We start from the raw sequence: 11,082 nt of genomic DNA, 5'->3' as shown, positions 1-11,082 counted from the left end.
AATTCCGTCAATATTGCATAATTTTACCATTTTTAAAATTCTGTCTTGTCATGTGAACTGGGGATAAACATATTTTCTTCTAATAAGATTTCAAACAACTGTATAATTATTTTTATCTTAGTTTTTCTATTATTAGTCATAACTAGAAATTCATTACTTTTGTTATTTCTATCAATATAATAGGAACGAAGATTTTTTTTGAGGTTAGGTGATGTATTAAAAACACATTTGTTTAAAGAGTTTACTTATATAGTATAATCATACATCGAGTAACTGAAATATAGGCCTGGACGACGTTCACAGCGAAACTTAGAATACAATAAAACATACTACTTATCAATATCATAGTAGTCCAGGCCACTACGCATTGCATTTTCAATATTTCTAACAAGACCAAAAAAACTGGTCGAAATCTATCACTGAAACGATAAAAAAAAAACTCCAAGTTGCATAAAAATGAAACAAAAAAAGGAAAGAAAGAGGAAAGAAAAGTATTAAAACAATGAAATTGCAAAAATTTATCTAATGAACACGTAAGTTTTGAAATTTCTTAATAAACAATCTAAAAACTAACACAATACACAACGACATACACTCCGACATTCTATACCTCACGAGGGGCCATCACATGACCCCCATTCAGTTATGATGCAAAAGAAATCTTATACACTCTTAAAAATTATCATTAATCTCATAGAACAGAGCAGTCGATTGTTCGTATCAGACATAAATTATGGTGTAATGAGACTGGCACTAACTAAATATTTACAAAAATAATCTAATATTCTTACATACAATTAATATTATCTTGGTGTAATTCCATCCAGCTTCGACAAATGCACATCGGCGTCTCGTAGAGGGCGCCACCCGGTTTCGAGCGCTCGCCCCATTCGTTGTTCTCGGCGCCGGTGGCTGGCGCCCCCTCACCCCCTGCCTAGCACTATCCGAAAAGGTTAAAATCTATCTTGTAAAGCTATATCAGGAAGCCGTGCCGAGAATATAAGTTAAGAAGACTGAGTTACAACTATGTACACCATATGGCATTGTTCTCTCAACCAGCAGCAGACAAGCGGCTCGCTTGTCCCGAGATCAGGAAGTGGGGCGTGCCATGATCATTTATACAAAATTATTCAACCAATAGAAAAAAAGAAAAAAAAAAAAAAACAAACGAAATCATCATCGTTACCAATCACAGCACAAAACTAGCGAAGACTTGAGTGTGTCCAACTAACGAAATCATAATTGTTACGTCCCTAAACGAAAAACGTCCGCGTCGTTAATTGCTCTCGACTTCTCTCCCTCCTCTTTTTGGTTGCTCTGATGGCTGACACGTTGATTAATAAATTGTCCGGACACTTATTCACTGCACTAAACAGCACTGTTATTATCTGCGATCTCTGTACAGGAGGTAAGTCTGTAGGGCTTGCGGCAGCTGCAAACTCATCACTTTCTCTTCGAGGTGCTGCTTGCCGAGGCGCTGGCGGATCACGCGGCGGCAGAGGTCCATGAGGGGCAGGGGTTCGGCTGCAAACACAAAACGAACGTCAGTTCACCAGATACATGTATTTTTTTTTATATTTTTGTATTTTGAACGAACACAGACTCCGTTTACCGAACAGATGGAGTTGAAAAATTAATATTGTATCTTGATCATTCCATCTGTTCGGTAAACGGACCACAAATATATTATCTGCGACTCTAACATCCGAGTGGGCACTGATTTGTTCCGCCTCCATACCTTCTCTAGTAGGCCGTGCAATTTATTTTTAAAATAATGATGTTCGTATTCGAGCTATTTGACTCTTTATTTGATAGTTATTTGAGCGTAACTGTCAAAAGGAACAAGGAACGCGTTGGTGTTGCCAACATCATTATTTTAAAAATAAATTGCACGGCCTACTACAGGAGTGTTTTTTTCGATCGCATGCTATCATAATTATTCTGACAGACGACATATTACTAAATCCTGCTCCTTGAAAAGAAGACACAATTAGCAGATAAAAGACGACCAGCAAGTTCTGAAATGTATTTAGTGTTAAAAAAAAAATATGTTGGTAATTAATATAAATTGTTCCTTTGTTCATATTGATCAGTTTGACGTCTATGTTTTGAACCTAACCTCAATGTTCAATAAAAATTCATAATCAAATTCTGGGTGTAGATCTCGACCAAGTGAATAGAAAAATATGGCGTGTTGATGGCCACGACCCAAGATTTTCCAAATATTTGGGTTGAAAGTAATTTTCTTTTAGAAATTGGAAACTTTGCAAACTTCAGATTGGCGATTTTGAAAAAATTATGGAAATTTTCGAAAAATTAAGCCAAAAACAACTCCTATAAGTCAAAATCAACAAAAATCTCTGTATGTGATTTTCAAAAGAAAAAAATGTCAACAATTTCATAAAGCCAGCAAGAGAGAGAGAAAAGACAGCGGGGGAGAGAGAGAAAGGGCAGCGGGGGAGAGAGAGAAAGGGCAGCGGGGGAGAGAGAGAAAGGGCAGCGGGAGGAGAGAGAAAGGGCAGCGGGGGAGAGAAAGGGCAGCGGAGGAGAGAGAAAGACAGTCGGAGAAAGAGAAAGGGCAGCTGGAGAAAGAGAAAGGGCAGTGGGAGAAAGAGAAAGTGCAGTGGGAGAAAGACAGGACAGTGAGAGAGAGAAAGGATTGTAAGAGAGCGAGAGAAAGGATAGTAAGAGAACGAGAGAAAAGGTAGTAAGAGAGTGAGAGAAAAGGCAGTAAGAGAGTGAGAAAAGGCAGTAAGAGGGTGAGAAAAAGGGCAGTAAGAGAATGAGAGAAAGGGCAGTTAAGAGAATGAGAGAACGGACAGTAAGAGAGTGATAGAAAGGGCAGTAAGAGGCTAAGGAAAAGGGCTGTACGAGAATGCAAAAAGGGTAGTAAGAGATTGGGAAAAGGGGCACTAAGAGACTGGTAAAAGAGGCAGTAAGAAAATGAGAGAAAGCGAGAAAGAGAGAGAAAAGCACAGCAAGAGGGAGAAACTGAGAAATAGGAGAGAGAGAAAGAGAGAGAAAAGACAGCGAAAGGGAGAAAAAAGACAGCGAAAGGGAGAAAAAAGACAGCGAAAGAGAGAAAAGACAGCGAAAGAGAGAAAAAAGACAGCGAAAGAGAGAAAAAAGACAGCGAAAGAGAGAAAAAAGACAGCGAAAGAGAGAAAAAAAGACAGCGAGAGAGAAAAAAAGACAGCGAAAAAGAGAAAAAAGACAGCGAAAGCGAGAAAAAAAGGCAGTGAGAAAGTGAGAGACAGGGAGAAAGGGCAGCGGAAGAGAGAGAAAGGCAGTCGGAGAAAGAGAAACAGCAGTTGGAGAAAGGGAAAGGGCAGCCGGAGAAAGAGAAAGGGCAGCTGGAGAAAGAGAAAGGGCAGTGGGAGAAAGAGAAAGGGCAGTGGGAGAAAGACAGGACAGTGAGAGAGAGAAAGGATCGTAAGAGAGCGAGAGAAAGGATAGTAAGAGAACGAGAGAAAAGGTAGTAAGAGAGCGAGAGAAAAGGCAGTAAGAGAGTGAGAAAAGGCAGTAAGAGGGTGAGAAAAAGGGCAGTAAGAGAATGAGAGAAAGGGTAGTTAAGAGAATGAGAGAACGGACAGTAACAGAGTGATAGAAAGGGCAGTAAGAGGCTAAGGAAAAGGGCTGTACGAGAATGCAAAAAGGGTAGTAAGAGATTGGGAAAAGGGGCACTAAGAGACTGGTAAAAGAGGCAGTAAGAAAATGAGAGAAAGCGAGAAAGAGAGAGAGAAAAGCACAGCAAGAGGGAGAAACTGAGAAATAGGAGAGAGAGAAAGAGAGAGAAAAGACAGCGAAAGGGAGAAAAAAGACAGCGAAAGGGAGAAAAAAGACAGCGAAAGAGAGAAAAGACAGCGAAAGAGAGAAAAAAGACAGCGAAAGAGAGAAAAAAGACAGCGAAAGAGAGAAAAAAGACAGCGAAAGAGAGAAAAGAGACAGCGAAAGAGAGAAAAAAGACAGCCAAAGCGAGAAAAAAGGCAGTGAGAAAGTGAGAGACAGGGAGAAAGGGCAGCGGAAGAGAGAGAAAGGCAGTCGGAGAAAGAGAAAAGGCAGTTGAAGAAAGAGAAAGGCAGTTGGAGAAAGAGAAAGGGCAGTTGGAGAAAAAGAAAGGGCAGTGGGAGAAAGACACGTCAGTGAGAGAGAAAGAGAAAGTATACTAAGAGAGTGAGAGAAAGGGCAGTAAGAAAGTGAGAGAAAGGGCAGTAAAAGACTGGGAAAAAGGGTAGTAAGAGACTGAGGAAAAGGGCATTAAGAGACTGGAAACAAGGACAGTAAGAGATTGGGAAAAGGGGCACTAAGAAATTGGGAAAAGAGGCAGTAAGAAAATGGGAGAAAGCACAGCGAGACAGAGAAAGCACAGCGAGAGACAGAGAGAAGGTACAGCGAGAGAGAGAGAGAAAGGCAGTCGGAGAAAGACAGGAGAAAGAGAGAGAAAGGCAGCCGGAGAAAGACAGGAGAAAGACAGGAGAGAGACAGGAGAGAGACAGGAGAGAGACAGGAGAGAGAGACAGGAGAGAGACAGGAGAGAGACAGGAGAGAGACAGGAGAGAGACAGGAGAGAGAGACAGGAGAGAGACAGACAGGAGAGAGAGAGACAGGAGAGAGACAGACAGGAGAGAGACAGACAGAGAGACAGAGACAGACAGAGAGACAGAGACAGACAGAGAGACAGAGACAGAGACAGAGACAGAGAGGAGACAGAGAGAGAGAGAGAGAGAGAGAGAGAGAGAGAGAGAGAGAGAGAGAGAGAGAGAGAGAGGGCAGTAAGAGACTGGGGAAAAGGGCTGATGAAACGTCAGGGGCTTCAAGTTTCTTTCAACTTTTTCAAGGACTACAAGGATCCTTTAAAAAATAAGACAACAGGGGCCCTGAGATTCTTTCAAACTCTTTTAAAACTAGAACGGAAGGGACATTGGGACTCTTTGACGCTTTAAAAAAAACAGGACTTCCCGAAGTTATTTCGAGTTCTTTCAAAAATAAAATAGAAGGGACACTGAGACTCTTTTAAACTCTTTAAAAAATAGGAGTTCCCGAAATTCTTTCGAATTCTTTAAAAAATTAAATAGGTGACCCGAGATTCTTTCAAACTTTTTCAAAAACAAAACAATAGCGATCCCCAAATCGTTTAAAGTTCTTTTCAAGGATCCCGGAGATCCTTTTGATTCCTTTTAAAGATAAAACAACAAAAGTCCTCGAAGAGATTCTTTCAAACTCTTTCAAGATTATAATAATTAAAAATAAAACAAAAGATTGCTGAGATCCTTTCAAACACTTAGAATAAAACACAAAGAACTTCCGATATTCCATCAAATTCTTTAAAAAATAGAACAGAAAGGACCCCAAGATTCTTACGAATTCTTTCAAAAATAAAACAAGAGTCCCCGAGATTCCTTCAGAAATAGAACAGAAAAGGTCTCTGAAATTCTTTCAAAGAAAGAACAACCAAATTCTTTCGAACTTTTAAAAAAGGCTTTTCGGAAATTCTTTAAAATTCTCTCAAAAGTAAACGATATGGAGTCCCCGACATTCTTTCAAAGTCTTTCGAAAATTAAACAGCAGGATTCCCGCTAGTCTATCGAATTCTTTTAAAATTTTAACAAAAAGAGTCCCCGATATTCTTTCAAAAAGGAATCAGAAGGGATCCCTGAAATTCTTTCAAATTCGTTTAAAAATAAAACTGAAGGGGTACCAGGACTCTTTCAAACTCTTAAAGAAAGTAGTGTTTTCAGAAATTCTTTTAATTATTTCAAAAATAAGACAACCAGGATCTCCAAGATCCTTTTGATTCAACGATAAAACAGCAGGAATCCCCGAGATTTTTTCGAATTCTCTTAAAAATAAAAGAAAATATTGCTGAGATCCTTGCAAACACTTAGAAAAAAAAACAGTAATCTCCGAGATTCCTTAAAATTCTTTCAAAACTAGAACAGAAAGGACCCCGAAATTCTTACGATTCCTTAAAAATTAAAACAACAAGAGTTTCGAGATTCTTTTAAAAATTAAACCAAATTGTTTCAAACTCTTAAAACAACAAGAGTTCCGAGATTCTTTCAAAAATAAAACAGAGTTTCCTTGAATTCTTCAAAATTCTTTCAAAATTAAATAGCAGGAACCCCGTTACTCAATCGAATTCTTTTAAAATTGAAGCAGAAACAGTGTTCCTGAAATTCTTTCAAACTCTTTCATGCATAAAACAACAGGTATCCCAAGATTCTTTCGAATTCTGTGAAATTCTTTTAAAAATTAAACAACAGGATTCCCAGAGATTCTTTCAAATTCTTCAAAAATAAAACATTTTCAAACTCTTAAAACCACTGGGTTTCCAGAAATTCTTTTCAATTCTTTCAGAAATAAGACCGAAGAGGTCTTTGAGTTTTTTTCAAAATTTTTTAAAAATAAAATAAGAGGGGACTACCAAATTTTTCTCATTAAAAAACAGCATTTCCTAAAATTTTTCAGAATTCTTTCAAAGTCCTTCCAAAAAAATTAAACAGTGGGATCCCCACTACTCTTTCGAATTCTTTTAAAGTTAAAACACAAAATAATTATTTCCTGAGACTTTTTCAAGCTCTTTCAAACAATGGGGATTCTCGAGATTCTTTCGAATTCTTCCAAAAACTAAACAAGTTCCTTTAAAATTAAAACGGACAGTATTCCTGGGATTCTTTCAAACTTTTTAGAACATAGAACAATAGGGATCAACAAGATTCTTTAGAATTCTTTCAAATTCCTTCAAAAATAGAACAACAGGAGTCCCCAACATTCTTTCAAAAATAAAACAAAGAGTCGCTGAGATTCTTTTCAATTCTTTCAGAAATAAGACAGAAGAGGTCTTGAGTTTTAGAGAGACAGAGACAGAGACACACACAGAGAGAGAGACAGAGACAGAGAGAGAGAGAACAGCGAGAAAGAGAAAAAAGGCAGTGAGAAAGTGAGAGATTTGGGAAAAGGGTAGTAAGAGACTGGGAGAAAGGGGAGCGAAAGAGGGGGAAATGGTGGAGAGAGTGAGAAAGGGCAACAACAGCGAGAGAAAAGGCAGTAAGAAATCGAGAGAAAGGGCAGTAAAAGAGCGAGAGAAAGGGCAGTAAGAGACTGGGAGAAAGGACAGCGAGAGAGAGCCAAAAGGTAACAAAAGAAAAAGGGCAGCGTGAGAACGAAGACAGGAGGGAAAGACGGAACGAAAGCAGAGCTAGTTGTATTGTATGATGAAGAAAAAAAGTCGTCCAGTGAACTTTGAAATTCAATGCCAAATTATGTTGGCAACATTAACGTGTTCCTTTGTTCGAATGTATCAGTTTGACATTGACGGTTTGAGGTTATACGTAAAATAATATGTATTTACAAATATCCAATAAGTGCAGCGCAAACCTCGTTATCTCAAAAATCAATATCATGATTCAAATTAACGGTTAAATGACAAGACGAAAAGTCTATAATTATCTCAGAACATTACAATTTTCAAAAATCCATTGCTGTCTTTGATCGTATTTTCAATTATTGTTTCGGTAATTAAATTATGAAGTGATTATGAAGGTAGCAACGGTAACAGCCAAGACATTAATACGATAATACAATACTTTTTTTAATGCAGGTTTCAATACAATGAAATATGATTTTCAAAATGTATGTGAATGGTATTTTATTTATCCCCTTTTTAATTTAAAAATGCCAGAAACGGTTTAAAAAAACGTGCGATAACGACCTCAGGGGCGAAATAAGCGACTCTCAGAATTTCAGGACATTGTCAGTACAAAAATGTTTTTATGCAATCGAACCGCATTTCTTAATTGAAATAACATATCGATGTTTTTTTTTTTTATTTAGTGTCAATCGAAGTTTTGCAACCAATAAGTGGCCCTCGACCGCCTTCGCTACCGTTCGCAAAGTCACTGCCTTAAAGCGAAAATAGTAAAGGGCCCAACGGTACACCTTGTGCAACTTATTATTCCATCAAATATGAATCGGATTTTGAAAATTACCGTGGAAATTTAATTTTATTCACAAAAATGCCACTTTCATGTACACATTGAGCACGTCGTTGTGAAAGCAAAACACGAAATACCAACAAAATAAATACACAACTATGTTAAACAAACATTCGGAACTCTCACTGGACTGAATGAACCATGCTCAATGAGCATATTCGTCACTTTCGATTCGGACAATTAAAAATACAGCGCTATAAAATTCGTTACATAACCCCACTTTTTTTAACAATAGTTTTCAAGTTAAAAGTCAAAACTACAAAAAATCGAAAGTTGACATCGCAATTCTTCCTCTATTGAAAATGAAAAGCACTCTTGGACCGATTAATCTTAAAAAGCTCTATTTACACGTAAGTTCCAACCCGGTGTGAGGAGTTCGCTCGAAATTAGTTACGTTTCAAAACCACCTGTTGAACGGGCTAAATAACGACTCTATTTTGTACAAAGCTGACATCTGCAAATCCGCATAATTTGTTTATTTCATTCGGGATGACATTTGAACTACAACCAGTTGTTTGGCACAGATCTGATATTTTGCATCATCGTCACGAATACGATTATTTCGACTTTCGCACTTCGTATTCGTGATATTTGGGGTTATGTTACGAGGAAAATATGTAGTTGCTTTCACGAGACGGCGCTTGACGCGTCCGCTGTATACATCTGTACAAACGACGGTACATTCTGCGTCCTCGTACAAAAAAACAAGCTGGCGTGGGTTCCACCCACCGAAAAAACTGAATTTACCTTGACGCAGAAAATATCAATGAAACTCGGCGCATTTTCCGTTCCAAAACTATCGCATGCCAGGAAATGTTTATGTTGTTTGTGTGGTGACCTTGGGGTCACGACGACGTGTCTTAGTAATTCAATTAGCGCCTGCCGCGACGGTGACTATATTAGTAAAAGTGATTCACCGCTCGGGGATTCTATCGAGGAAAGTACACAGAGCCGACGAAAAAGTGCATTCTCAAACACGACGAGGAGGAGCAAACCGTCGCTGTTTGAACGGCCCCCGGTTTGTTTGCCTTTCGGTTTTAATTAAATAACAACGCTGTAAACATTTAACAAGATCAATGTCAAACCGGCCCGATACGAAAGCCAATTTACGAAAACCCGTTCGGCCGAATTGGTGTAGTGTTAGTTAGAGTTGAACTAAAATGGCACTCAATTACTCTCCGGGTTGGAAACTAATTAAAGGGAGATTGGCGATTAATTTTTTAAACAGCGCTATATTAACTCCGGGCGCCACCTGGTTTCAACGCTCGACGACGTGTTTTCCGACGAATCGTCTCCAGTTTCATTATTCTTTACACAATTTAATTACTGTGTCAAGTTCATACAATCACAAATCTCCCGCGTTATGCAATCGGCATTGTTTACAGAAGCGAATTCTGCAATCGAGGAAAATGCCAAGGCTGCACCACTCCAAAAAACGGGCGATTTAATAAAAAGAAAATACTTACGATCCAATCCACCGATGTACCTCATCGTGATCTCACAATGACCCCAAACGGCACTAACGATCGGATACAACTTCCTCCCTTTCAACCCTCTGAACGCAATTCCCAAGTACTGGCCGTCCACCACAAAACTAAGTGTCCCTTCATCCATGTCTAACACTACTAAAAACTTATCGGGCACTATGAAAGTCTCGTCCGGCTTTAACAAAGTCGGATACGTCACACCGGGACAATTTTTCGAGTCGTGGTACAATTTGTTGCGACCTGAAACCAAAACAACTCAGTTATATACAGACAAAATCGCCCGTCGAGTTGAACGGACTGGTATACAAACCGTGCGTCGCATTACCTAGATCCCAGCCCCACGACGTGTCCGTGCTGCCCACCAGGCTCTGGTATCCCACCGAGTGCAGGGGCGCCTCCGCCGTCGCGACGCCCACTACCGCGTGCGTCCCGCGTTGCCGCGTCGACCAGCACACCTCCCAGCAGTGCATTCCCTTCGTGAAGCCCACCTTGCCCCTTATGCAGTCCGTGCTCTGGGCGACGGGGTGTCTGTGGAAGGTCAGTTTGTCGTCCTCTTTGACGAAGATGTTGAGAGAGCGGTCGTCCTGGTTCCAGCTGTGCTTGAGCTGGGTTTCCCTGAGGGCTGCTGGCATGTCCAGCAGCATGTCGAGTCGGGGAGGGCGAGCGAAATCCTGGACAAACGATTTGTTATCGTTATAGTCGAAACAAAAAATTACAGGAAATGTTGGGTTCGATTGAGGAAGATTTATCGTAACGGTTTTTCAGGCAGTTTGGTTTTTGTTTTTTGGATCGAAGCTGATAGACAGCGTAAAGTATGGCAAAAACTGTTATTAATATAGGGTTTTATTACCATATAACGAAGAAATTCAACGAATATCGGTTAAACTTCCTTCGAGATTTATAGCAATTACAATCTAATATAGAGTAAAAAGTACTAAAATAAAATAGGTGACAATTTTTTGTGTAAGTTTTTATCAAAGTCACGCAAAAATTTATATTGTACACCATGAAAAATATATATTTACTACTTATGAAATGGTGTTTTTTTTTATTTTGTAAAATTTACCTTTGCCACTCCTTTACCAAAACAACGGGAAAAAATGAAATAAAAACGTCAAGCTCAAAACCTGGGACAAGGTAAACGATAACCTAAAATATGATAGTGCCCCTATAAATTGATCACTGATGTAGACAATACTAATAAAAAGAATATACTTATAAAAAAGAATACGCATTATTAATAAAAAAAAGTGACTGAAGTTGAATGTCATAATGGAAAGTAGAAGACATCACAATATGGTACTAAAGGATTATTTTATTATAAAATGTCCTATGTACATCAAGTTGGCTTTGGAAAATCTGTCACTGCATTTTAGTAAGAATTTGCCGCTTCCATGAAATATACACCAATTTATCATTGGAGCAAAATTATTGGTTGGCTACCGATCAGACCAATCAACGCACGGAAAAAAGCTCAAGAAAGAGATGCTATGATTCACACTTGTGACAGACAAGGACGAGTAGTCATCAATCATCACAACGAAGCGGCAAAATTCGCTTGTATAGAAAATAAGAAGAAAAAATGTGTACCAGAATATTTT

At 38.9% G+C, this 11,082-nt stretch overlaps 1 protein-coding gene across 1 annotated transcript; it reads right to left on the bottom strand.

Annotated features, from left to right (window-relative positions):
* Positions 1 to 227: 227 nt before the first annotated feature.
* On the bottom strand, positions 228 to 10,177 carry LOC135123238 (protein gustavus). The gene is made up of 3 exons (XM_064047731.1): positions 9,792 to 10,177; positions 9,461 to 9,721; positions 228 to 1,524 (listed from the first exon to the last, which is right to left on the bottom strand). Exons 1-3 carry the CDS (start codon positions 10,123 to 10,125, stop codon positions 1,385 to 1,387), a joined length of 735 nt encoding a protein of 244 aa, XP_063903801.1. The 5' UTR covers positions 10,126 to 10,177; the 3' UTR covers positions 228 to 1,384.
* Between the last annotated feature and the right edge of the window lie 905 nt (positions 10,178 to 11,082).

The sequence above is a fragment of the Zophobas morio genome, unplaced genomic scaffold (genome assembly GCF_036711695.1).
Source record: "Zophobas morio isolate AGI-343-1 ecotype UQ-CSIRO unplaced genomic scaffold, CSIRO_AGI_Zmor_V1 ptg000006l, whole genome shotgun sequence".
NCBI classification, from domain to species: Eukaryota; Metazoa; Arthropoda; class Insecta; order Coleoptera; family Tenebrionidae; genus Zophobas; species Zophobas morio.
The sequence above is the reverse complement of the archived record's forward strand: the minus strand, read 5'-3'. Positions and strand labels throughout refer to the sequence as shown.

Excerpts from the sequence above, each read along its gene's own strand:
- LOC135123238 (XM_064047731.1), bottom strand. The coding sequence starts at position 10,125 with ATGCTGCTGGACATGCCAGCAGCCCTCAGGGAAACCCAGCTCAAGCAC. Across the intron at positions 9,722-9,791 it reads TCTAGGTAATGCGACGCACG|GTCGCAACAAATTGTACCAC; the intron begins GTTTGTATACCA and ends TTTTGGTTTCAG. Across the intron at positions 1,525-9,460 it reads GTACATCGGTGGATTGGATC|CCGAACCCCTGCCCCTCATG; the intron begins GTAAGTATTTTC and ends TTGTGTTTGCAG.